At 43.7% G+C, this 27987-nt stretch overlaps 1 protein-coding gene across 2 annotated transcripts; it reads left to right on the forward strand.

The window, feature by feature from the left end:
* Window positions 1–644: 644 nt before the first annotated feature.
* Window positions 645–27755, forward strand: LOC120048362 (pre-mRNA-splicing factor ATP-dependent RNA helicase DHX16-like). Of its 2 annotated transcripts, none has more exons than XM_038994276.1 (21): window positions 645–897; window positions 1733–1935; window positions 2038–2270; window positions 2616–2796; window positions 2908–2964; window positions 3137–3391; window positions 3581–3817; window positions 4080–4271; window positions 4512–4622; window positions 4747–4862; window positions 9730–9940; window positions 10323–10421; window positions 11687–11839; window positions 15350–15490; window positions 15721–15883; window positions 16140–16258; window positions 18558–18625; window positions 19232–19394; window positions 20192–20353; window positions 21603–21776; window positions 26318–27755. In XM_038994276.1, exons 2-21 carry the CDS (start codon window positions 1738–1740, stop codon window positions 26444–26446), a joined length of 3162 nt encoding a protein of 1053 aa, XP_038850204.1. In that variant the 5' UTR covers window positions 645–897; window positions 1733–1737; the 3' UTR covers window positions 26447–27755. The 2 variants fall into 2 exon arrangements, with proteins under 2 accessions (XP_038850204.1, XP_038850205.1); XM_038994277.1 differs by having other exon boundaries at window positions 2619–2796; window positions 26318–26446.
* The last annotated feature ends 232 nt before the right edge of the window (window positions 27756–27987 follow it).

The raw sequence follows: 27987 nt of genomic DNA on the forward strand, positions 1-27987 counted from the left end.
TTCGAATTAAACCACCGAAAAATAAAGTTTGATTCCTTCAGCGTGCAGGAGATAACAATTGGTTACATAACCCAGCATAATTGCATTACCCTAGAAATGTAAGTTCCAGTCTACTATGTTTACCTACTTTCATTATTACACATCTGTGTGGTGGGGTTCACGGAAGAACACACCCCTTTTTCTTCTATCATCTTATTTCATTGTCAGGCGCATGCTAACCTCACTTGACTTTGAGTGTTTGGTGCCATCAATTTAATTCACTGTAATTCAATGGTCACGACACGCACTTGGAAGGATGTTTACACTTTCCAGTTTGTGCCTAAATTCCACTCACAAAAGGATTAGACGGGAAATAATGTAAATGGGTATAGATTTCACAGGTCTTTAAACCATTGAGTGTAATGCAAAATGCCTCATCAACTAATGAATGGTATTAACGATGACCAATGTACATAGCGGGAAAAATATGTTTATAATGCAGGCTCTTCGTTCAGATGCAGATGTGCCATCATTTGGACAAACTATTGCGCAGTACTTGTTCTGATTGGGTTGTTCTGTACACCAACCACCAGGGGGCAGAATGCAGAATCCAACCAGAGACTTATTGAAACTACGTAGTTCCGCTTCCAGTTGTTGCACCATGGATGGAGTAATCACCTAGCCAGAAGTTGTGGATATGTTTTGCTTAATAAGTGTCATTGTAACCAACAGGATTGTTGTTAACGTTAGTAATGAGAGGGCTAATTTTAACTTCACTCGTTAGTTAAACGTCCACATATTAGTGGGGCGTGAAGCAAATTAACCTAAACTGAGCAAGTTTTTGTTAAACTTGCTAGCTGCTGCGTGTTGTGCTGTTTTCATATATCACCCCCATGTTCATTGCCGTTTAAAAACAAGGTAATGTGGCTCGCTAGCTACCTATCTATATTATGAATAGTTTCCTCTTCAGATCTTCAAAGAGCAAATAAAGGAGGGAAAGAAAAGCTAGAGGGCTTTCAGTTCGAATGTTCCTACTAAAGCTCATCCAGCGGATCTATTCCGTTTTACAATTAAGCAGTACGGCACGAGGGTGTGTGGTATTGGCCAATATTCCACCGGTAAGGGCTCTTACCCAGCAGGACGCAGCGCGGAGTGCCTTTACAGCCCTTAGCCGTGGTATATTGGCCATATACCACAAACCCCCCGAGGTGCCTTAATGCTATAAACTGGTTACCAACGTAATTAGAGTATTAAAAATAAATGTTTTGTCATACCTGTGGTATATGGTCTAATAATATTTTTAGTAACCTGTTTATAATACCGTTAAGGCACCTTGGGGGTTTGTGGTATATGGCCAATATACAATGGGTAAGGGCTGTATCCAGCCACGTCGCACTGCTTCGTTCTGTAAGAACAGTCCTTAGCCATGATATATTTGCCATATACCACACCCCCTCCTGCCTAATTGCTTAAATATACCCTTGTGTAGCATATAAATCTAGCTGTGGCAGCCATTCCCTGCTACAACGTCACCATTGCTACAGAAGTTCCCCATTTATATGACATTTTATATACCTAGCACAGGAGGTTGGTGGTACCTTAATTGGGGAGAATGGGCTCGTGGTAATGACTGGAGTGGGATAAGCCATTATTATGAGCCATTTACCCCTCAGCAACCTCCTGTGATACCTAGTACTATGCAACTCTCTGTCTACATCTATACCGTAGCTAACTGATTTTGTCTCCCAATTAGTAAAAATGGCAAACCTAGAGCAATGGGTGAGCGACAGTCTGCACGACATCCTCGGCCTTAGTGACAGATATGTCGCCCAGTTCATGATCGGCTCCGCGCGTAAATCCTCGAGCGCTCAAGGCTTTGTGGCCCACCTCAAGTCGACGGGCACCATCGACATTAATCAGAGAGTGATCGCCTTTGCACAGGAACTGTATGAAAAGGTAAAATTATTTGCTTTCTTTGTATTGAACTGCATGCTTGTTTCTTATTTTGACCGTGGTTATTATGACCATCTAGTAATGACTTTCGTCTATGTGTTTCAGATTCCTCGTAAACAAGTCGTTGAAAAGCCAGCCAGAGCGATAGAGCGACATGTCATGGAGATTGAGAGGAAGAATCGAAATTACACCCTACTGTCGGACAGCGAGAGTGACGGAGAGGCGGTGAGAGAGAGGGAGAAGGAGAAGAAGAAAAGTAAAGACCGAGGCGATAAGAGGAAGCACCTCAGGAAAAGGGAGGAGAGTCAATCATCTAGTGAAGAGGAGACCCCTAAAAGGTAATCAACCTTGAAAGGGGTTTCATGTTGCTTGCTTGTGACACGTTCTACCTGCTTTCCTCTCTCTTGTTGCTTTTTAGCTAAATGTTGACAGCTGTATTTGACTTGTATGGACTTCAGGGAGACAGGATGTAGCTTCTGGAGTCTATGGTCTCATGAACTGAATTGCAACCATAAATACATAACAACAATCAAGCCAGTTACCCTAGAATATTTTGATTGTTTTCATGCTGTGTAGTCTCCATTTTTCAGCTGCTACACCTCTGTGGCTTCATTGCCTGCTTGAACAAGCCTCCACTTAGATTGTGTGGTTGGAGTTTCTAAAAGGCCCTTCCTCTTTCTCAGTAGTAAGCTGGGCCATGGCAACCAGAAGTCCAGTAAGAATGATGAAGAGGAGGAGGAGGAGTGGGAGAAGGAAGAGAGAGAACGCGTACTGGATCTGGAAGAGAGGGATGCCTTTGCCGAACGAATGAAACTGAAAGACAAAGACAAGACGAGGAACATCATGGAGAGAACGGACAAGAAGGTGGGATTGACTCTGAATGACGCAATCCGACTCAGTCTATTTGACTTACAAGTGTACTTGTAGGTGTGTTTTGTTTGTTGGCTAAATGTTTTTCCATGTCTTTTTCACCAGGGCTACGAGGAGGCTCAGAAAAGACTAAAGATGGCAGAGGAGGATCACAAGAAAATCGTGAGCACATTATTAAAATGCCCAGTAACTATTATCATATAATCGTCTAGGTATAAAAAAAAAAGGTATATTAAAAAAAAACACAGTATAAATATAATTGATAGAACAGGGAAAGCCCCTGAGACTCATTATATGTCTATGGTCACCACCTATATTTTCCTCTTTTCTATAGCTTCCAGAGTTGAGGAAGGAGTCTCGCAGGAACTACCTGTCTAAGAGAGAGGCTGAGAAGCTGGAGGACCTGGAGGCGGAGATAGCCGACGAGGAGTACCTGTTCTCCACGGACGCGCTGACGGAGAGGGAGCGGAAGGAGCTGGAGTACAAGCGCAACCTCCGAGACCTGGCCAAGGACTACAAGAAAGCCGGCGCCAAGGAGAAGGAGGAGAGGAAGAACAGATACTACATGCCGGAGGAGAAGAGGAGTAAAGTAAGGAGGAGATAGTTGGCTAGTAATGGTCCTGCCATGGATAGCCAGTACTCTTGTTGAAATGGAGATATGTAAAACACTAGGATCCGGGGCTTGATTATATATATATCTCGCTCACTCTCTATTTTCCTCTTCCTCTGTCCCTCCCTCTATCTCCGACCGTCTCTCTCTCTCTTTCCATCTCTCCAGGATATTCCTCAGAGGGACATGGAGCTGGAGTTGGAGATGCCCATGGAGGGTGGAGGAGAGCAGGGTCGCTGGGAGGAGGAGAGGTTGAAGACCGCCTCGCTCAGCTTCGGGGCCAAGAAGGAGAGGGAGAAAGGGTTGAAGGCAGAAAGAGAGAAGTACCAGCTGATCCTGGAGGAGGACGAGATGATCAACTTTGTCAGCAGTGCCGTCATTATGAAGGGAACCCAGGATGAAAAGGTTGGTTGACACTAACTTTTATCATTGAAGCGTTTATCTCTGATAGATTGCAAGGAATAGAGCTATAATTGTTGCTATTTTGTCTGAAAGCTAGTTGAACAAAATGTTGCAATAATTCAAATCCAGAAAATATTTTACATTCCAAGCATAATCGGTAGCAATCAACCAATACACACCTGAGCTTCTGTAGCATTTCTACAGTTGTAATATTTGTACAACAATTGTAATATTGTCTTAATCTCTGTATGCTGTGTGTCTCCAGGAGCAGGAGCAGGCAGCCCTGTCCCAGGCGGAGGTCCAGAAGCAGTCCATCCAGGAAGTGAGACGCAGCCTGCCCGTGTTCCCCTACAGAGAGGACCTGCTCCTGGCCATCCAGCAGCACCAGATCCTGATCATCGAGGGAGAGACGGGCTCCGGCAAGACCACCCAGATCCCACAGTTCCTCATGGAGTCGGTTGGTACACATTATTCAAGGGCCATTTCCATAAACTTTATTATGGGCACATATCAAAGAGGTTAGAGAAAAGCAGAAGACACATTTTCCATTGGACATTTTGTGTACGTTTGACAAGGTCATCTTAAATCTTCAATGTTTTGTCACTTTTTTTACGAAAAAAAATATTGTAGTCTTCCACCCTGATCCATTTGTGGCATTATGCTTTTCTGACCTGTGGTCTGGCTTTACATCTCCTAGGGCTACAATGATGGAGGCATGAAGATTGGGTGTACCCAGCCCCGTAGAGTGGCAGCCATGTCCGTAGCAGCCAGGGTGGCACAAGAAGTGGGAGTCAAGCTGGGCAACGAGGTGAATATGGCACAACCACTCTCACGCGCTCTCTCTCACTCTGATGAAGCATACATAATTCTTACTGTATATGGTAGAAAACATAAACTCACCTTATTTGTCCAACCACCCCTTTCTTCCTCAGGTAGGCTACAGTATCCGTTTTGAGGACTGTACGTCGGAGAGGACAGTACTCAAATACATGACTGACGGAATGCTGCTCAGGGAGTTCCTCACAGAGCCTGATCTGGCCAGCTACAGGTACCACTATATGCCCCGTCTGTCCTTCTCTTTAGACATGTTTTCCATATGTAGAGGTTTATGTTTAAAAGTGGTATATTATGAAATGAAATAATCCCCTGCCATATTGTTTATAGTCAGTATGACAGGATAACAATACATGATCAACGATTTTTTTATTTTTTTTATTTAACCTTTATTTAACCAGGTAGGCAAATTGAGAACACGTTCTCATTTACAATTGCGACCTGGCCAAGATAAAGCAAAGCAGTTCGACACATACAACAACACATAGTTACACATGGAGTAAAAACAAACATATAGTCAATAATACAGTGAAAAAAAAATAAGTCTATATACAATGTGAGCAAGTGAGGTGAGATAAGGGAGGTGAAGGCAAACAGATATATGTATAAATAAATAAAAATATAAAAAGGCCATGGAGGCGAAGTGAGTACAACACAGCAAGTAAAATAAAAACTAAAAAAACACTGGAATGGTTGGTTTGCATTGGAAGAAAGTGCAAAGTAGAGATAGAAATAATGGGGTGCAAAGGAGCAAAATAAATTAATAAATAAATACAGTAGGTAAAGAGGTAGTTGTTTGGGCTAAATTGTAGATGGGTTATGTACAGGTGCAGTAATCTATGAGCTGCTCTGACAGCTGGTGCTTAAAGCTAGTGAGGGAGATAGGTGTTTCCAGTTTCAGAGATTTTTGTAGTTCGTTCCAGTCATTGGCAGCAGAGAACTGGAAGGAGAGGCGTCCAAAGGAAGAATTGGTTTTGGGGGTGACTAGAGAGATATACCTGCTGGAGCGCGTGCTACAGGTAGGTGCTGCTATGGTGACCAGCGAGCTGAGATAAGGGGGGACTTTACCTAGCAGGGTCTTGTAGATGACCTGGAACCAGTGGGTTTGGCGACGAGTATGAAGCGAGGGCCAGCCAACGAGAGTGTACAGGTCGCAGTGGTGGGTAGTATATGGGGCTTTGGTGACAAAACGGATGGCACTGTGATAGACTGCATCCAATTTATTGAGTAGGGTTTTGGAGGCTATTTTGTAAATGACATCACCGAAGTCGAGGATTGGTAGGATGGTCAGTTTTACAAGGGTATGTTTGGCAGCATGAGTAAAGGATGCTTTGTTGCGGAATAGGAAGCCAATTCTAGATTTGACTTTGGATTGGAGATGTTTGATGTGGGTCTGGAAGGAGAGTTTACAGTCTAACCAGACACCTAGGTATTTGTAGTTGTCCACATATTCTAAGTCAGAGCCGTCCAAAGTAGTGATGTTGGACAGGCGGGCAGGAGCAGGCAGCGATCGGTTGAAGAGCATGCATTTGGTTTTACTTGTATTTAAGAGCAGTTGGAGGCCACGGAAGGAGAGTTGTATGGCATTGAAGCTCGCCTGGAGGGTTGTTAACACAGTGTCAAAAGAAGGGCCAGAAGTATACAGAATAGTGTCGTCTGCGTAGAGGTGGATCAGAGAATCACCAGCAGCAAGAGCGACATCATTGATGTAAACAGAGAACAGAGTCGGTCCAAGAATTGAACCCTGTGGCACCCCCATAGAGACTGCCAGAGGCCCGGACAACAGACCCTCCGATTTGACACACTGAACTCTATCAGAGAAGTAGTTGGTGAACCAGGCGAGGCAATCATTAGAGAAACCAAGGCTGTCGAGTCTGCCAATGAGGATGTGGTGATTGACAGAGTCAAAAGCCTTGGCCAGGTCAATGAATACGGCTGCACAGTATTGTTTCCTATCGATGGCGGTTACGATATCGTTTATGACCTTGAGCGTGGCTGAGGTGCACCCATGACCAGCTCTGAAACCAGATTGCATAGCGGAGAAGGTGTGGTGTGATTCGAAATGGTCGGTAATCTGTTTGTTGACTTGGCTTTCGAAGACCTTAGAAAGGCAGGGTAGGATAGATATAGGTCTGTAGCAGTTAGGGTCAAGGGTGTCCCCCCCTTTGAAGAGGGGGATAACCGCAGCTGCTTTCCAATCTTTGGGGATCTCAGACGACACGAAAGAGAGGTTGAAGAGGCTAGTAATAGGGGTGGCAACAATTTCAGCAGATAGTTTTAGAAAGAAAGGGTCCAGATTATCTAGCCCGGCTGATTTGTAAGGGTCCAGATTTTGCAGCTCATTAAGAACATCAGCTGACTGTATTTGGGAGAAAGAGAAATGGGGAAGGCTTGGGCGAGTAGCAGAGGGGAGGGCAGTGCTGTTGTCCGGGGTAGGGGTAGCCAGGTGGAAAGCATGGCCAGCCGTAGAAAAATGCTTATTGAAATTCTCAATTATAGTGGATTTGTCGGTGGTGACAGTGTTTCCTATCTTCAGAGCGGTTGGAAGCTGGGAGGAGGTGTTCTTATTCTCCATGGACTTTACGGTGTCCCAGAACTTTTTTGAATTTGTGTTGCAGGAAGCAAATTTCTGCTTGAAAAAGCTAGCCTTGGCTGTTCTAACTGCCTGTGTATATTGGTTTCTGGCTTCCCTGAAAAGTTGCATATCACGGGGGCTGTTCGATGCTAATGCAGAACGCCATAGGATGTTTTTCTGTTGGTTAAGGGCAGTCAGGTCAGGAGAGAACCAAGGGCTATATCTGTTCCTGGTTCTAAATTTCTTGAATGGGGCATGCTTATTCAAGATGGTGAGGAAGGCATTTTTAAAAAATGACCAGGCATCCTCTACTGACGGGATGAGATCAATATCCTTCCAGGATACCCCGGCCAGGTCGATTAGGAAGGCCTGCTCGCTGAAGTGTTTCAGGGAGCGTTTGACAGTGATGAGTGGAGGTCGTTTGACCGCTGACCCATTACGGATGCAGGCAATGAGGCAGTGATCGCTGAGATCTTGGTTGAAAACAGCAGAGGTGTATTTGGAGGGCAAGTTTGTTAGGATGATATCTATGAGGGTACCCGTGTTTACGGAATTGGGGTGGTACCTGGTAGGTTCATTGATAATTTGTGTGAGATTGAGGGCATCAAGCTTAGATTGTAGGGTGGCTGGGGTGTTGAGCATGTTCAAATTTAGGTCGCCTAGCAGCACGAGCTCTGAAGATAGATGGGGGGCAATCAGTTCACATATAGTGTCCAGAGCACAGCTGGGGGCAGAGGGTGGTCTATAGCAGGCGGCAACGGTGAGAGACTTGTTTTTAGAGAGGTGGATTTTTAAAAGTAGAAGTTCAAATTGTTTGGGAACAGACCTGGATAGTATAACAGAACTCTGCAGGCAGTCTTTGCAGTAGATTGCAACACCGCCCCCTTTGGCCGTTCTATCTTGTCTGAAAATATTGTAATTGGGGATAAAAATGTCTGAATTTTTGGTGGTCTTTCTAAGCCAGGATTCAGACACGGCTAAAACATCCGGGTTGGTAGAGTGTGCTAAAGCAGTGAACAAAACAAACTTAGGGAGGAGGCTTCTAATGTTAACATGCATGAAGCCAAGGCTATTACGGTTACAGAAGTCATCAAAAGAGAGCGCCTGGGGAATAGGAGTGGAGCCAGGTACTGCAGGGCCTGGATTCACCTCTACATCACCAGAGGAACAGAGGAGAAGTAGGATAAGGGTACGGCTAAAAGCTATGAGAATTGGTCGCCTAGAGCTATTAGAGCAGAGAGTAAAAGGAAGTTTCTGGGGGCGATAAAATAGTTTAAAGGAATAATGTACAGACAAAGGTATGGTAGGATGTGAATACAGTGGAGGTAAACCTAGGTATTGAGTGATGATGAGAGAGATCTTGTCTCTAGAAACATCATTGAAACCAGGTGATGTCATCGCATATGTGGGTGGTGGAACTGAGAGGTTGGATATGGTATAGAGAGCAGGGCTAGAATCTCTACAGTGAAATAAGCCAATAAACACTAACCAGAACAGCAATGGACAAGGCATATTTACATTAAGGAGAGGCATGCTTAATCGAGTGATCAATAAGGGTCCAGTGAGTAGAGGTTGGTTGGGGTCGTGGCGATCCAGACAGCTGGCCGGGTATATGGCTATCGGTAGCAGCATAGGATGGAGGTCTGTTTGTAGATACCTCGTGCGTTTCCGTCGGTAGGTTCCGTGTAGTGGGGTTTTGTTCAGATAGCAGCCGATAAGACAGCTAACGATTAGCGGGCCTCAGATGAGCGTTCAGGTAACGTCGGGACGGAGGTGCCGGTTGGATAAATCCCTCGGGCAGATAACGTCGGCAGTCAGTCGTGAAGGCCCGGTGGGGTTCCGTATCTGCAGCAGCAACAAAAGAAACGGGTCCGGATGGTGATGGAACTCCTCAGCTGGCTAGCTCCAGCATGATTTGAGTTTGCTCCGGGGTCGACGTAAGCCAATAGTCACACGGTATGCAGCTAGCTAGCTGCGAAATCAAGGTGCAAGTGTCCAGAGCCTGCGGTTGGAATCCGGGGAAACTGAGAGAAAAAAAAAAGTCCCGGAATGCTCCGGTCCGAGTCGCGTTGCACAAAAGTGCCGGTAGATTATCGAGCTAAAGGAATAGCTGATGACCGCAAAACGTGGGCAGCTGAAACACCAACGCTAGCCAGCAAACCGGCTAATTTCGGGGCAGCTACAGATTAGCTTCTGGCTAGCTATCGGAGTAGCTTCTGGTTAGCTTTCAGGCTAGCTTCTGAATTAGCCCCTGGCTATCTTCCACGATGGATTTTCAGATTGAGGTAAATAATACTTATTGTAATTGGTGAAGCGGGTTGCAGGAAAGCTTTTGCAGGAAAGCTTTTGTAGTTGAGTTCTTGGATAATAAAATAAATTAAAGATATGTGAAGAAAAGGTGTAAATATATATACATACAGGACACGACACGACAATACGGAAAAAGACGTCTGAACTGCTAAGCCACCTTGGAATCTACCATCTACGATCCCTTCCTCTCTCTCAGTGTGGTCATCATTGACGAGGCTCACGAGCGGACGCTGCACACAGACATCCTGTTTGGCCTGATCAAGGACATCGCCCGGTTCCGTCCGGACCTGAAGGTGCTGGTGGCCAGCGCCACCCTAGACACAGAGCGCTTCTCCTGCTTCTTCGATGACGCCCCTGTCTTCAGAATCCCCGGCAGGAGGTTCCCTGTGGACATCTTTTACACTAAGGTATCGCTGCTGACAATCTGTTTAGTGGAATGGCCTCAGGACAAAAGATTGCATCCCCATTCTCCAACCTTCTCCCAAAGTGCACACTTTCCACCGTGGATTTAACATGGAAACTCCCTCCGGTCAATGTTTAAACCGATCTAGAGCCTTTAAATCTGTGACAGGAAGGGCATAAGTGCACTCTTTGAGGCAAGGCGGAAGAAATGGAATAATAAATAATGTAATGTAAATCATGTAAATACCTTTTAGAATGTGAATAATTTCACTTGTGAAAAGTGCTGGATGATACTAATGTACATCAAAGATGTAGGCCAATTATCTGTTCTTCTGTTGTACTCTTTGCTCTCTGGTATGGTTTGTTTACTATTTCCTTCTCTCTCAGGCTCCTGAGGCAGACTACCTGGAGGCCTGTGTTGTGTCGGTGCTACAGATCCACGTCACACAGCCCCCCGGAGACTGTCTGGTCTTCCTCACTGGACAGGTCTGACACACTCGCGGCTTGACCCCTCACTTCAATGCTGACATTCACATTACGTCAGCTACTACGTCACGTTACATCTGCTCTCACTCAACGTCAGATCCTACATCGGTCACTACACATTAGCTACTACGTCACGTTACATCTGCTCTCACTCAACGTTAGATCCTACATCGGTCACTACACATTAGCTACTACATCATATTACATCTGCTCTCACTCAACGTCAGATCCTACATCAGTCACTACACATTAGCTACTACGTCACATTACATCTGCTCTCACTCAACGTCAGATCCTACATCAGTCACTACACATTAGCTACTACGTCACATTACATCTGCTCTCACTCAACGTCAGATCCTACATCAGTCACTACACATTAGCTACTACGTCACATTACATCTGCTCTCACTCAACGTCAGATCCTACATCGGTCACTACACATTAGCTACTACATCACATTACATCTGCTCTCACTCAACGTCAGATCCTACATCAGTCACTACACATTAGCTACTACATCACATTACATCTGCTCTCACTCAACGTCAGATCCTACATCAGTCACTACACATTAGCTACTACATCACATTACATCTGCTCTCACTCAACGTCAGATCCTACATCAGTCACTACACATTAGCTAGGCCTACTACAAATCACACTACATCTACTAAATCACACACTACATCTACTAAATCACACTACATCTACTAAATCACACTACATCTACTAAATCACACTACATCTACTAAATCACACTACATCTACTAAATCACACTACATCTACTAAATCACACTACATCTTCTAAATCACACTACATCTACTAAATCACACTACATCTACTAAATCACACTACATCTTCTAAATCACACTACATCAGCAACCATCTTAAGTCTATTCATTCTGTATGTGGCTTTAATGTGTAGGGTGCCGTCTTTCAGATGGGACGTTAAACGGTTGTCCTGACTCTCTGTGGTCACTTAAAGATCCCTTGGCACTTATCATAAGAGTAGGGGTGTTAACCCCGGTGTCCTGGCTAAATTCCTGATCTAGCCCTCATACCGTCATGGCCACCTAATCATCCCCAGCTTCCAATTGGCTCATTCATCTCTCCTCCCCTGTAACTATTCCCCAGGTCGTTGCTGTAAATGAGAATGTGTTCTCAGTCAACTTACCAGGTGAAATAAATAAATAAATGACACATACATGTCTGCCAAGGTGTCTGTCCTTACCGCTCTCCCGTCTCTCTCTATTTCCACAGGAGGAGATTGAGACTTGCTGTGAGCTGCTGCAGGAGAGATGCAGGCGTCTGGGCTCTAAGATATCTGAGCTTTTGGTGCTTCCCATCTACGCCAACCTACCTTCCGACATGCAGGCCAAGATCTTCAGCCCCACACCACCTGGCTCACGCAAGGTGAGAGGACCTCTTCTGTCCATTTAAACTTGTGCCACTAGGGGGTGCTCAAGGACCACTTTGGAAATATGTTTCATCCTCTGTGATCAAATAATGTTAGAAAATATGTATGCATTATTTTCCTTACTCAAATGGAAATCCAACCCAACTGAAGGAGATGGCCGCCGTTTTAACGATCCCGTAACCAATTGTGTGTGTTTTTTCGCGTTTTATTTATAACTTAATTTGTACATAATGTTTCTGCCACCTTGTCTTATGACCGAAAAGAGCTCCTTGATATCAGGGCAGCGATTACTCACCCCGTACTGGAGGAATTCTTCTTCTTCTACGAGTCAGACGGGAAGGATTTACTCCAGACACCCTACAAGGCCCTCGTCCCCGTCATTCGCAGGAGGAAAAGACAGAGATATCGTGGACTACGGTGCGGGTGCCTTGTAAGGATCCGTTGCCGAGAGGGTAATCTACCTTTCCAATCGGTCCTATTAGCCAACGTACAATCAATCGATAATAAAATAGACGAACTACGAGCACGTATATCCTACCAACGGGACATTAAAAACTGTAATATCTTATGTTTCACCGAGTCGTGGCTGAACGACAACATGATTAACATACAGCTGGCGGGTGTAAGCTTTTTTCGGGCAGGATAGAACAGCGGTCTCTGGTAAGACAAGGGACAACGGTCTTCGTAAACAGCTGGTGCACGAAATCAAAGGAAGTCTCAAGGTTTTGCTCGCCTGAGGTAGAGTATCTCATGATAAGCTGTAGACCTCACTATTTACCAAGAGAGTTTACATCTATATTTTTTGTAGCTGTCTATATACCACCGCAGACCGATACTGACACTAAGACTGCACTCAATGAGCTGTATACGGCGATAAGCAAACAGGAAAACGCACATCCAGATGCGGCGCTCCTAGTGGCCAGGGACTTTAATGCAGGGAAACTTAAATCAGTTTTACCTAATTTCTATCAGCATGTTAAATGTGCAACCAGGGGGGAAAAAACTCCAGACCACCTTTACTCCACACATAGAGATGCGTACAAAGCTCTCCCTCGTCCTCCATTTGGCAAATCTGACCACAATTCTATCCTCTTGATTTCTGCTTTCAAGCAAAAACTAAAGCAGGAAGCACCAGTGACTCGGTCAATAAAAAAGTGGTCAGATGAAGCAGATGCTAAGCTACAGGACTGTTTTGCTAGCACAGATGGGAATATGTACCGGGATTCCTCCGATGGCATTGAGGAGTACACCACATCAGTCATTGGCTTCATCAATAAGTGCATCGATGACGTCGTCCCCACAGTGACCGTACGCACATACCCCAATCAGAAGCCATGGATTACAGGCAACATCCGCACTAAGCTAAAGGCTAGAGCTGCCGCTTTTAAGGAGTGGGACTCTAAACCGGAAGCTTATAAGAAATCCCACTATGCTTTCCAATGAACCATCAAACAGGCAAATCGTCAATACAGGACTAAGATTGAATTGTACTACACCGGCTCCGACACTCGTCGGATGTGGCAGGGCTTGCAAACTATTACAGACTACAAAGGGAAGCACAGCCGAGAGCTGCCAAGTGACACAAACCTACCAGACGAGCTAAATTACTTATATGCTCGCTTCGAGGCAAGTAACACTGAAACATGCATGGGAGCACCAGCTGTTCCAGACGACTGTGTGATCACGCTCTCCGTAGCCGATGTGAGTAAGACCTTTAAACAGGTCAACATTCACAAGGCCGCAGGGCCAGACGGATTACCAGGACGTGTACTCCGATCATGCACTGACCAACTGGAAAGTGTCTGCACTGACATTTTCAACCTCTCCCTGTCTGAATCTGTAATACCAACATGTTTCAAGCAGACCACCATAGTCCCTGTGCCCAAGAACACTAAGGTAAACTGCCTAAATGACTACCGACCCGTAGCATTCATGTCAGTAGCCATGAAGTGCTTTGAAAGGCTGCTCATGGCTCACATCAACACCATTATCCCAGAAACCCTAGACCCATTCCAATTTGCATACCGCCCCAACAGATCCACAGATGATGCCATCTCTATTGCACTCAACACTGCCCTTTCCCACCTGGACAAAAGGAACACCTATGTGAGAATGCTATTCATTGACTACAGACTACAGCTCAACACCATAGTGCCCTCAAAGCTCATCACTAAGCTAAGGACCCTGGGACTAAACACCTTCCTCTGCAACAGGTTCATGGACTTCCTGACGGGCCGACCTCCAGGTGGTAAGGGTAGGGAACAACACATCCGCACGCTGATCCTAAACACGGGGGCCCCTCAGGAGTGCGTGCTCAGTCCCCTCCTGTCCCCTGTTCACTCATGACTGCATGGCCAGGCACGACTCCAACACCATCATCAACTTTGCCGATGACACATAAGTGGTAGGCCTGATAACCGACAACGATGAGACAGCCTATAGGGAGGAGGTCAGACAACAACAACAACCTCTCCCTCAACGTGATCAAGACAAAGGAGATGAATGTGGACTTCAGGAAAAGGAGGACCGAGCACACCCCCATTCTCATCGACGGGGCTGTAGTGGAGCAGGTTGAGAGCTTCAAGTTCCTTGGTGTCCACATCACTAACAAACTATCATGGTCCATACACACTAAGGCAGTCGTGAAGAGGGCACGATAAAACCTATTTCCCCTCAGAAGACTGAAAAGTTTTGGCATGGGTTCTCAGATCCTCAAAAGGTTCTATAGCTGCACCATCGAGAGCATCCTGACTGGTTGCATCACTGCCTGGTATGGCAACTGCTCGGCCTCCGACCGCAAGACACTACAGAGGGTAGTACGTACGGCCCAGTACATCACTGGGGCCAAGCTTCCTGCCATCCAGGACCTCTATACCAGGCAGTGTCAGAGGAAGGCCCTAAAAATTGTCAAAGACTCCAGCCACCCTAGTCATAGACTGTTCTCGGCAAGCGGTACCGGAGTGCCAAGTCGAGGTCCAAATAGCTTCTTAACAGCTTCTACCCCCAAGCCATAAGACTCCTGAACAGCTAATCCAAGGGCTACCCAGACTGCTCTTTTACGATGCTGCTACTCTGTTTATAATCTATGCATAGTCACTTTAACTCTACCTACATGTGCATATTACCTCAATTACCTCGACTAACCGGTTCCCCCGCACATTGACTCTGTACCGGTACCCCCTGTATATAGCCTCACTTTTTATTTTACTGATGCTGTTTAATTATTTGTTAATTTTATTTTCTGTTTTCTACTTATCTATTTTTTACTTAAAAAAATGTGTTTTTTTAACTTAAAGCATCGTTGGTTAAGGGCTTGTAAGTAAGTAAGCATTTCACTGTAAGGTGTACACCTGTTGTATTCGGTGCATGTGACAAATATAATTTGATTTGATTTGATCATTTAAGACATTATTCAGATTCCTGCCTCCGTGTTTCTCATTCTCTTGTGGATGTTCCTGACAAACACGTTATCTGATGTACAAAGTGTCCTCTCTCTGTTTCCTTAGGTGGTGGTGGCCACTAACATTGCAGAGACCTCTCTAACCATCGATGGGATCATATACGTCATAGATCCAGGCTTCTGCAAGCAGAAGAGCTATAACGCCCGCACTGGGATGGAGTCTCTGATTGTCACGCCTTGCTCACGGGTAACACGCTAGCTTTGGTTTTCAAACGAGCCATTTCATGGTCATTATCCTTGAAAGTATCATTCATGTGACTCTTTTCGGGGTTATTGTACCGTGGTTGTGGAAGATGCCGCTTGCCAGTATTTCAAACACCTTTTTCTTTGACTGTCTTTTTGTAGATTTTGTTTTTAGTTCTCTGGACAACATTCTGACCATTTTGCTGACTCCATCTGTGTTTTGATCCACCACAGGCCTCAGCCAATCAGCGAGCAGGTCGTGCAGGCAGAGTGGCTGCTGGGAAGTGTTTCCGTCTCTACACTGCTTGGGCGTTTAAACACGAGATGGAGGAGTCCACCGTGCCCGAGATCCAGCGAACCAACCTGGGCAACGTAGTGCTACTGCTCAAGAGCTTGGGTATGGAACAAATGCTTTACGTAACAAAATCATGTTACAGTGATAAGTCAGAAAACAACATGTTTTAAAAAGAACAGAAGTCCTCTTGAAGTAATCTATTTAAGTGTAGTCTGTAGTTCACTATTATGAGTTTGACTTACTTGACTTATTAGTTTGAGCTCCTAGTGGAGCAAAGGGCCTGGGACTCATTATGAGTGTCTTAAACCCACGTGTCGATTTGTTTTACATTAGAGTGGCATATATTTTTCCCTGACAGGAATTAATGACCTTATCCACTTTGACTTCATGGACCCGCCCCCTCACGAGACCCTGGTGCTAGCTCTGGAGCAGCTGTACGCACTGGGTGCACTCAACCACCTCGGAGAGCTCACCAAGGTAACTAACGCCTGACTGTCTATCAAAACAACGGCACCATTCCAATACTTTTATATCGTATTGTCACCGTTCCCTCCTCCCTTCCTTGTTAAATCAGTTGAATAAGAAAAAGGCTTCTACGGCTATCCCATCTCAATTTAATGTTGGAAATAAGACCTATAGTGATCCTGATGTTATCTCATGTGAATCTAATAACTTTTTGGTGAATGTGGGTTCCTCTCTGTCAATGAAAATCCAAAACATTTCAAGGAAATCCCTTGGATTACGTTAAGGAACATTTCCTTTCTCTGCTTTAGTTTGATCCACCTGATGTAATGGAGGTGATTGGTAACTTAAAGAAATCAGCAGCAAGTAATGACGAGGTGCCTTTTTGGTGAAATCAGTGTCTTCCTCCATTATTGAGCCTCTAACGTATATCTTACTTCACCAAATCAATGCAAACTGGTATTGTTCCTAAAGATTTGAAAATTGCCAAAGTTGTCCCCCTCTATAAGATCCAAGATCTTTTACAAATTATTGCACAATATCTGTACTACCATGTTTTTCTGAAATCCTAGAGGAACTGGTGTATAAAAGAATGTTGAATGTTAAACCAACACTGTATTCTATATGAGCACCAATATGTTTTTTGTAAAAAAAACTACTTGATTTGGCTCTTTTATAACTTGAGGATAAAATATTTACAGCCCTGAAGAACAATGAATACGCTCTTAGCATCTTTCTAGATTTATCCAAAGCCTTTGACACAGTTGATCATGACATATTACTTGCTAAATTGTTTTCATGATTATATATGTGGCTATATAATTCTGTATATGATAGAGAACAAGTTGTATATGCAAATGGTTGTGCATCTACCAAGATATCCTGTGGCATTCCACAGGGTTTGATCCTTGGACCTTTGTTATTCCTAATCTATATCATTGACCTTGCTGCTGTGTCTTCTACCGTACTTCCCATTCTTTTTGCTGAGGATACCAACTTGATTTTATCAGACAAGAATTTTGATTCAATAATCAACGAAGCCAACTCAAGCATGGGCAAGTTTTCTGAATTTCCAGATAAACTAATTATCTTTAAATGATAAAAAAGAATAAGAAATATTTTTAAAAGAACCAGAATCTCAATTGGTGGGAATGAAATGGACCAGGTTTCATCTACTATATTCCTAGGTGTTCTAGTTGATGAAAAGTTGTCCTGGAAAAATCATATTCACTTTGTGTGCAGCAAAGTGGTGAAGTTCTTTGGTGTCATCAGAAAGATAAGTGATTTGGGTCATCAGGCTTGCTTCCTATCTCATTTACTTAAATTATCATTTACTTCAGCATTAATATACTCAAATGATGCATCTTCATCTACAAATATACATATTTCCCAGACAACTTACCTAAACCCTTCAATGGTTTTAAAATTTTAATTTAACCTTTTATTTAACTAGGCAAGTCAGTTAAGAACAAATTCTTATTTACAATGATGGCCTACCCCGGCAAAACCCGGACAACGCTGGGCCAATTGTGCATCGCCCTATTGAACTCTCAATCACGGCCGGATATGATTCAGCCTGGATTCGAACCAGGGACTGTAGGGACTGCCAAGGACTGCCTCTTGCACTGAGTTGCAGTGCCTTAGACTGCTGCGCCACTCGGGAGCCCAAGTTAATTCAAGTTAATTCACAAATCACTGCGATAACCTTTACCCTCCCACTGCCGCACCGTACATAGTCAATTCTCTAGCCGGTACAGAGGTTCCATACTCTGGAATTCCTATCTTCACATTGCCAAAACATCATCATCCCTCAATAACTTCAAGCGTAGATTAGGGGTCAGCCCTATGAACCAAACTACCCAGTAGTCTCCTCCATGTAGCCTAACCCCCACTCTCTCACACACACACACACACACACACACACACACACACACACACACACACACACACACACACACACACACACACACACACACAATCAAACATGTTTTTTCTTGTATACTGAGTATATCATGTACAGTTATAATTAGTATGCTTTGTTTAACTGATTGCAAAACTTTTTTTGTACTTATATTTGTGTATTGGTTTTTGTGATGTGGTTTTTATCTGTACTGTTTTGTTTTTCCATTTATTCTTTGGTGCAAATAAATCTAACCTAAAAAGTGAAAATGACCTCTGGGAATTAAGGAAGGCTATATAATAGGGCAAATAGATTCCATCATCATTAGACAGGTGGATGAACATATTGGCTTCTAATACCTTAGAAAGGTGACTATTTGATGTGAAAGGTCATGTAATGAGTGTTGTGTTCCAGTTGGGCCGCAGGATGGCTGAGCTGCCGGTGGACCCTATGCTGAGCAAGATGATCCTGGCCTCAGAACAGTGAGTCTCTATGGCAATCCTGGCCTCAGAACAGTCAGTCTCTATGGCAATCCTGGCCTCAGAACAGTGAGTCTCTATGGCAATCCTGGCCTCAGAACAGTGAGTCTCTATGGCAATCCTGGCCTCAGAACAGTGAGTCTCTATGGCAATCCTGGCCTCAGAACAGTGAGTCTCTATGGCAATCCTGGCCTCAGAACAGTGAGTCTCTATGGCAATCCTGGCCTCAGAACAGTGAGCCTCTATGGCAATCCTGGCCTCAGAACAGTGAGTCTCTATGGCAATCCTGGCCTCAGAACAGTGAGTCTCTATGGCAATCCTGGCCTCAGAACAGTGAGCCTCTATGGCAATCCTGGCCTCAGAACAGTGAGTCTCTATGGCAATCCTGGCCTCAGAACAGTGAGTCTCTATGGCAATCCTGGTACTCGCCTGGAATAAATGATCATCTTGGAATTCATTATTCTTATTGTTCTGTTACCTTGCTCATCTTTCCCCTTTCTCTCTCTTTCCCCCTCTCACTCAAAACTATTGAGTGCCAATTATTCAACAGGACATGAAATACCTTTTATGTTTTTCACTGAACATTCCCATCTTCCTCTGTCTCTTTAGGTATAAGTGTTCTGAGGAGGTGTTGACCATCGCTGCTATGCTGTCTGTGAACAACTCCATCTTCTACCGGCCCAAAGACAAGGTGGTTCACGCTGACAACGCCAGGCAGAACTTTGTGGTCCCCGGAGGAGACCATATGGTGCTGCTCAACGTCTACACACAGGTCAGGAGGATTGGGTTTGATAGTTAGGATAAAGATGTGATACTACCCCACTTTGTTGTATTCACTTGTTTCATATAAGGTTTCAGGGTAGCAGTTTTGGGTCATATTCATTTGGCACCAACTGTATAATTTTTTTATTTTTAAATGGACTGAAACATGGAGGGACTACCTGAACGTGTCCAATAAGAACTGCATTTTCGTTTTTCTGTTGCCAACCATTTTACCATGGTAATGCCCTAATCTAGGTTCAGCAGCGGGCTGATTTTTGTCAGAGCAGCGGGTCGGGGGGCTGGAACATAATTATTTGTACACTGCAAATTGAAAACAAGTAAGCCCAAAAAGAGGTTGTATTTGAAAATAATAATTTCATACCTTAATTACATTGAGGCACGATCACATGACTCCTTTTTTAAATTATTTGTGGGAATACTTGGGAACAGATTTTCTATATTTAACTCATTTTTTGCTGAATCCCTGGTGATTTTAGTATTTTTTGACCAAAAACTAAAATCCTAAAAAAACGTTAAATATTTGGGGGCTTAAAAGCCCCCCCTGTTTTGTCCTGATTTGTAGCAAAACTCAAAGTTCTATGTCAGGGTTTCCCAAACTTGGTCCTCGGGACCCCAAGGTTTTTGACCAAGCACTACACAGCTGATTCAAATAATCAACTAATCATCAAGCTTTGATCATTTGAATGAGCTGTGTAGCGTTAGGGCAAAAAACAAAACGTGTTTGGGAAACGCTGTTCTATGTTTTGTTTTCAGTCTGTGATATTGACTGCTTCATTTGTCCCTCAGTGGCTGGAGAGTGGCTACTCCACCCAGTGGTGCTATGAGAACTTCATCCAGTTCCGCTCCATGAAGCGGGCGCGGGATGTCAGGGAGCAGCTGGAGGGCCTGATGGAAAGGATCGAGGTGGAGGTGTGCAGCTCAGGCGGCGACATTGTGCCCATCCGCAAGGTCGGTGTGACTGTGAATGCACATTAACCTCATGACAATGAACACACTATAAAATCGCTTCATCTTGTAAACCATGTATTTTTTTTAAACACCCTCCTAGAGCGTAGACCAGTGTTTTTCAACCCCAGTCCTCGGGTACCCCCCCCCCCCCCCAAACAGCACACCTGATTCAACTTGTCAACTAAACATCAAGCCCTCCATGTTGAATCAGGTGTTTTTGTCTGGTGCTACAACTAAAAGTGTGCTGTTGGGGGTACTGGAGGACCGGAGCTGGGAAACACTGGCCTAGACCACTTTGTTCCACTTCTAATTTGCTGTGTTACCTGACACCAAGCTCTTTGTTACATGTGTAGCCAATGTGTGAATATGCTTCACGCTACATCTGTGTGCATGCCCCTTTAAACCAGTGACTGTGCAAATTTAGAAAGCACTGGTCTAGCAGCAGTATTCAATGGAGATACAAGCCTATCACTTCACACCAGGTCTGAGGGATTGAATGGACCCCTTTATAGGTGATGGGATTAGTTTTTGTCTGCTCATGAAAACAGTTCTTAAATCATGCCGGTTGTTAAGCCGGCCACTCAGTTGGAGAGGCAGGTTGAGTTCACTTAATATGCATCTGAATGGACACTCTGCTTACCCAATTCCCATCATCATAGTCCATCCTCCAGTGAAACTGCTACACAAGGTCTCCCCAAAAGGCAGTCTGTGGGTGATTTTATTTGGAAACCCAAGTAATTAAAAAAAGAAATATATATATATATATTGTTTTAATAATTTTGAAAAGACTATTAAATCACCAGGAAATCATTTCAAAGTGATTTAAATTTTGGAAATCTGTTCCCAAGTATTCCCACGTATAGATTGTATGAAATCAAGGTTTGAAAGGACTCTGTTTTTGTCAATACTAAATCTGTTTGGGATTTTTGCCATCAATTGTCAGTGTACAAATGATTTATTTAATAACAAATTATTTATTACAAATGATTTATTTTTAACTATGTTTCGCCCTCCCACCATCCGCTCAAAGAAAAATTGGCCCACGGCTGAATGTAATTGGGGACCCCTGTGCTAACCCCTTTCCCCATCTCAGTAACAACATCACCACTCACTCTCTCACAGTGTGCACACATACATTCACTCACACTTTGTCTCTCTCACTGACACTTCATTTCAAAATATGTATTTTGACCTCAAATGGACAACCATGTAAAATAAAGGTGAAATAAATAGAAATGATCTCTCTCAGGCAGTGACGGCGGGGTATTTCTACCACACGGCGCGGCTCAGCAAGGGGGGCTACAAGACGGTGAAGCACCAGCAGACAGTCTACGTCCACCCCAACAGCTCCCTGTTCGAGGAGCAGCCCCGTTGGCTCATCTACCACGAGCTGGTCTTCACTACCAAGGAGTTCATGAGACAGGTCTTTCATCAGTACTAGTAGGCTTGTGGTCATGTTTGTGTGTATGCTTCTCCGTGTGAGGAAGATCTGGAGTCAGATGGAATCAATCCACCACCGTGAAGGACAAAGTAAAACTTTAGGGGAGAGTTGTTGCTGTCTTGCCACTGTTGTTATTATTATTAGTAGTATTAGTATTATTATTATATCAAGTGACTCCAGGTAGCATTGTCTTTGTATACAGTATTATATACAATGCCTTCAAAAAGTATTCAGACCCCTTGACTTTTTCCACATTTTGTTAACGTTACAGCCTTATTCTAAAATGGATTAAATAAATACAAATTCTCAGAAATGTTCACACAATACCCCATAATGACAAAGCAAGAACAGGTTTTTAGAAATTTTAGCAAATAAATAAATAAATAAACAACAGAAATACCTTATTTACATAAGTATTCAGATCCTTTGCTATGAGACTCGAAATTGAGCTTGGATGCATCCTGTTTCCATTGATCATCCTTGAGATGTTTCTCCAACTTAATTGGAGTCCACCTGTGGTAAATTCAATTGATTGGACATGATTTGGAAAGGCTCACACCTGTCTATTTAAGGTCCCACAGTTGACAGTGCATGTCAGAGCAAAAACCAAGCGCTGAGGTCGAAGGAATTTTCCATAGAACTCCGAGACAGGATTGTGTCGAGGCACAGATCTGGGGAAGGGTATCAAAAAAGGTCTGCAGCATTGAAGGTCCCCAAGAACACAGTGGCCTCCATCATTCTTAAATGGAAGAAGTTTGGAACCACCAAGACTCTTCCTAGAGCTGGCCGCCCAGCCAAACTGAGCCATCGGGGGAAAAGGGCCTTGGTCAGGGAGGTGACCAAGAACCCGATGGTCACTCTGACAGAGTTCCTCTGTGGAGATGGGAGAACCTTCCTGAAGGACAATCATCTGCAGCACTCTACCAATCAGGCCTTTTTGGTACAGTGGCCAGACGGAAGCCACTCCTCAGTAAAAGGCACGACAGCCCTCTTGGAGTTTGCCAAAAGGCACCTAAAGACTCTGACCATGAGAAACAAGATCCTCTGGTCTGAGGAAACCAAGATTGAACTCTTTGGCCTGAATGCCAAGCGTCAAGTCTGGAGGGAACCTGGCACCATCCCTATGCTAAAACATGGTGGTGGCAGCATCATGCTGTGATGTTTTTCAGCGGCAGGGACAGGGAGGCTAGTCGGGATCGAGGCAAAGATGAAAGGAGAAAAGTACAGAGAGATCCTTGATGAAAACCTACTCCAGAGTGCTCAGGACCTCAGACTGGGGTGAAGGTTCATCTTCCAACAGGACAACGACCCTAAGCACACAGCCAAGACAGTGCAGGAGTGGCTTCGGGACAAGTCTCTGAATGTCCTTGACTGGCCCAACCAGTGCCCGGACTTGAACCTGATCGAACATCTCTGGAAAGACTTGTATATAACTGTGCAGCAACGCTCCCCATCCAACCTGGAGGATCTGCAGAGATGAATGGAAGAAACTCACCAAATACAGGTGTGCCAAGCTTGTAGCATCATACCCAAGAAGACTCAATGATGCAATCGCTGCCAAAGGTGCTTCAACAAAGTACTGAGTAAAGTGTCTGAATACTTACACTACCGTTCAAAAGTTTGGGGTCACATAGAAATGTCTTTGTTTTTTAAAGAAAAGCAAAACATTTTTGTCCATTTTTAAAATAACATCAAATTAATCAGAAATACAGTGTAGACATTGTTAATGTTGTAAATGACTATTGTAGCTGGAAACGGCAGATTTTTCTTTTAATGGAATATCTACATAGGCGTACAGAGGCTCATTATCAGCAACCATCACTCCTGTGTTACAATGGCACGTTGTTAGCTAATCCAAGTTTATAATTTTAAAAGGCTAATTGATCATTAGCAAACCCTTTTGCAATTAAGCTGAAAACTGTTGTGCTGATTAAAGAAGCAATACAACTGGCCTTCTTTAGACTAGTTGAGTATCTGGAGCATCAGCATTTGTGGGTTCGATTACAGGCTCAAAATGGCCAGAAACCAATAACTTTCTTCTGAAACTCGTCAGTCTATTCTTGTTCTGAGAAATTAAGGCTATTGGGAGAAATTGCCAAGAAACTGTAGATCGCGTACCACGCTGTGTTCTACTCCCTTCACAGAACAGCGCAAACTGGCCCTAACCAGAATAGAAAGAGGAGTGGGAGGCCCGGGTGCACAGCTGAGCAAGAGAACAAGTACATTAGTTTGTCTAGTTTGAGAAACAGACACCTCACAAGTCCTCAACTGGCAGCTTCATTAAATAGTACCCGCAAAACACCAGTCTCAACGTCAACAGTGAAGAGGCAACTCCGGGATGCTAGGCTTCAAGGCAGAGTTCCTCTATCCAGTATCTGTGTTCTTTAACCCGTGTAATCTTTTATTTTTATTGGCCAGTCTGAGATATGGCTTTCTCTTTGCAACTCTGCCTAGAAGGCCGGCATTCTGGAGTCGCCTCTTCACTGTTGAAGTTGAGACTGGTGTTTTGCGGGTACTATTTAATGAAACTGCCAGTTGAGGACTTGTGAGGCATCTGTTTCACAAACTAGACACTCTAATGTACTTGTTCTCTTGCTCAGCTGTGCACCCGGGCCTCCCACTCCTCTTTCTATTCTGGTTAGAGCCAGTTTGCGCTGTTCTATGAAGGGAGTAGTAAACCGTTTTTATTCAGTACCAATCAAAAGTTTGGACACCTGCTCATTCAAGGGTTTTTCTTTATTTTTACTATTTTTTTTACATTGTAGAATAATAATGAAGACATCAAAACTATGGAATAACACATATGGAGTCATGTAGTAACCAAAAAAGTGTTGAACAAATCAAAATATATTTTAGATATTTCAAAGTTTCCACTCTTTCCGTTGATGACAGCTTTGCACATTCTTGGCATTCTCTCACCCAGCTTCACCTGGAATGCTTTTCGAACAGTCTTGAAGGAGTTCCCACATATGCTCAGCACTTTTTGTCTGCTTTTCATTCACTCTGCGGTCCAACTCATCTCAAACCATCTCAATTGGGTCGAGGTCAGGTGATTGTGGAGACCAGGTCATCTGATGCAGCACTCCATCACTCTCCTTCTTGGTAAAATAGCCCTTACACAGCCTGGAGGTGTGTTGGGTCATTGTCTTGTTGAAAAACAAATGATAGTCCCACTAAGCGCTAACCAGATGTGATGGCGTATCGCTGCAGAATGCTATGGTAGCCATGCTGGTTAATTGTTCCTTGAATTTTTTAAAATATATCACCAGCAAAGCACCATCACACCACCACCTCCATGCTTTACGGTGGGAACCACACATGCAGAGATCATCCGTTCAACCTCTGCATCTCACAAAGACATGGCGGTTGGAACCAAAAAGCTCAAATTTGGACTCATCAAACCTAAGGACAGATTTCCACCGTTCTAATGTCCATTGCTCGTGTTTCCTTGCCCAAGCAAGTCTCTTCTTCTTCTTGGTGTCCTTTAGTAGTGGTTTCTTTGCAGCAATTCGCCATGAAGGCCTGATTCACACAGTCTCCTCTGAACAGTTGATGTTGAGATGTGTCTGTTACTTGAACTCTGTGAAGCATTTATTTGGGCTGAAATTTCTGAGGCTGGTAACTTTAATGAACTTATCCTCTGCAGCAGAGGTAACTCTGGGTCTTCCTTTCCTGTGGCGGTCCTCATGAGAGCCAGTTTCATCATAGCGCTTGATTGTTTTTGCGGCTGCACTTGAAGAAACTTTCAAAGTTCTTGATATCATGTTATGTCTTAAAGTAATGATGGACGGTCGTTTTTCTTTGCTTATTTGAGCTGTTCTTTCCATAACATGAACTTGGTCTTTTACCAAATAGGGTTATCTTCTGTATACCACCCCTACCTTGTCACAACACAACTGATTGGCTCAAACGCATTCAGAAGGAAAGAAATCCCACAAATTAACTTTTAACAAGGCACACCTGTTAATTGAAATGCATTCCAGGTGACTACCTCATGAAGCTGGTTGAGAGAATGCCAAGCGTGTGCAAAGCTGTCATCATGGCAAAGGGTGGCTACTTTGAAGAATCCCAAATATTAAATATATTTTGATTTGTTTAACACTTATTTTGGTTACTACATGATTCCATATGTTATTTCATAGTTTTTATGTCTTCAATATTATTCTACAATGAAGAAAATAGTACAACAATTAAGGAAAATCTCTGGAATGAGGTGTGTCCAAACTTTTGACTGGTACTGTAAATTAGCAAAAAGTTCTAAACTTGGTTTTGTTTTATCATTGTGGTGTATTGTGTGTAGATTGAGGGTAAAAAAAACATGTTAATACATTTTAGAATAAGGCTGTAACGTAACACAATGTGGAATAAGTCAAGGGTTCTGAATACTTCCCGAAGGCACTGGGACAGAATGGGTTGGCAGACTGAATACGATTGAAGGGGCTGTGCTGTTATTCTTACATTACTTTGAATTAATGTTAATATATTTTCCCCCTTTATTTTAACTTCTTTCCCTGCCTCTCAAGGTGATTGAGATAGACAGCAGCTGGCTGCTGGAGGTGGCTCCCCACTACTACAAGAACAAGGAGCTGGAGGACAGCAGCAGTAAGAAGATGCCTCGCAAACAGGGCAAGGCCAAGGAAGAGCTGGGCTAAGGACAGGAACTAGAAAAGACTCAGATACTTTCTCCCCTCAGAGATAAGACAGCCAAGCAGGGCTGCCATAAGGAACTGAGATTTTTAAAAACTTTGGGGCCCTTGAGCCCCAAAAAAAGGTACTGGATAAAAACTCGCATGTTTATGGGCTTATTTATCATAAACCACCTATCGGAGCTAGACGAGCTTGATGATAAGGAAATGTTATGCACTTGGACTGTCAGTTTCCTGTGTCTGGTATGATGCAGGGTCCGGGGTGAGGTTTCCCCGAAGTACAGATCTAGGATCAGCTTCCCCTCCCCATGTCCTAACCATTGGGGGGGGGGGGGGGGGTATATGCAAAACCGACCCAATATCAGCGTCTAGGTGTAACTTCACCCTACTCCATGATGCAGAAACGAGCTGCAAGACAGATGAAAACAAATGACTACTCCAAATGATAGGGCTACTGCTTTGTATGTAATGGCCAATGACTACCAGAGAGTTTGCATATTTACTTTCCTTAAATAGTTCACATTTTTTGCCCAATGTCTGGGTGTTGTTGGGGTTGTAAATGTACGTTCTTGTCCCAATTACACCTAACAGACGGACAGCCAACAATGCTGTGTGTGTTTGACTCCAGTATGGTTCCACTATCTCCTCTTTCATTTTCTATTGGAATAAACTTTTTACATGCACTTGCTTTGTCCTGTGACTAGCTTAGGCGCTAAGTCTTTTTTCTTGTTAACATGGGAGTGTCTGACAGTTTACATAGTTGGTAACACAAACATTTGTCAATGCCTGTCCTCATTATTCATTAACCGTATGATAGCCCATACATAGAATTAGCTACTTCTGGTCTTTGATTTCCCTGTATGAGGAAGTTCAGAGTATCAGGGCTATATTTAGGTTGCTGCTTTGCTTGTTTGAATGGCACAGGATAATATTTTTTTTTACCAGTATCATGTAAATCCTGGGATCAGGGTTTGTTAGTTGAAGTGTGTGTTTTATGGGTTGTTAGGATTTTCTGGGATCAGCCAATAGATACAACAAATACTATTCAGTTCCAGTATGTGCATTTCAAACAACTGAAGCGTGATGGGATCTCAGGATGATGTGCACATCATTAGTTTGACTATAGTGGCTTCAAGACTGTTTTCAACTGAATGTAATTAGCAAGTAATTCAACACCAATAATCTGGCTGATGTTAATTGGACTTTTAAAGCTAATGTTGTAGACACCGCAGAAGATTCCTCTGCTGCTGTTAGTGGGTTGTTTGTATTTTCTGTTAAGTTTGCTAAATGAAATGAGAAATCAAGATTACATGCACTTCTATGGCTGATTTTTCAACCCTTTCAACATTAGTTTACCTAAAAGGGCTTTGTGAATGAAATTATTTGCACATTTTTAGTTCTGGGTGAGGTTCATTGGACCTCAATGTTGTCATATAAACCACATAATGGTGTTGCTGAATCATTGCAGATAGCCTTGAGTGCTTTTGGGTGGATCCTGTTTATCTTGTCATTATGGTAAACCTGCATGTGAAGCTTTAGTCTGATGC

This window comes from Salvelinus namaycush, chromosome 5 (assembly GCF_016432855.1).
Source record: "Salvelinus namaycush isolate Seneca chromosome 5, SaNama_1.0, whole genome shotgun sequence".
Lineage (NCBI taxonomy): Eukaryota > Metazoa > Chordata > Actinopteri > Salmoniformes > Salmonidae > Salvelinus > Salvelinus namaycush.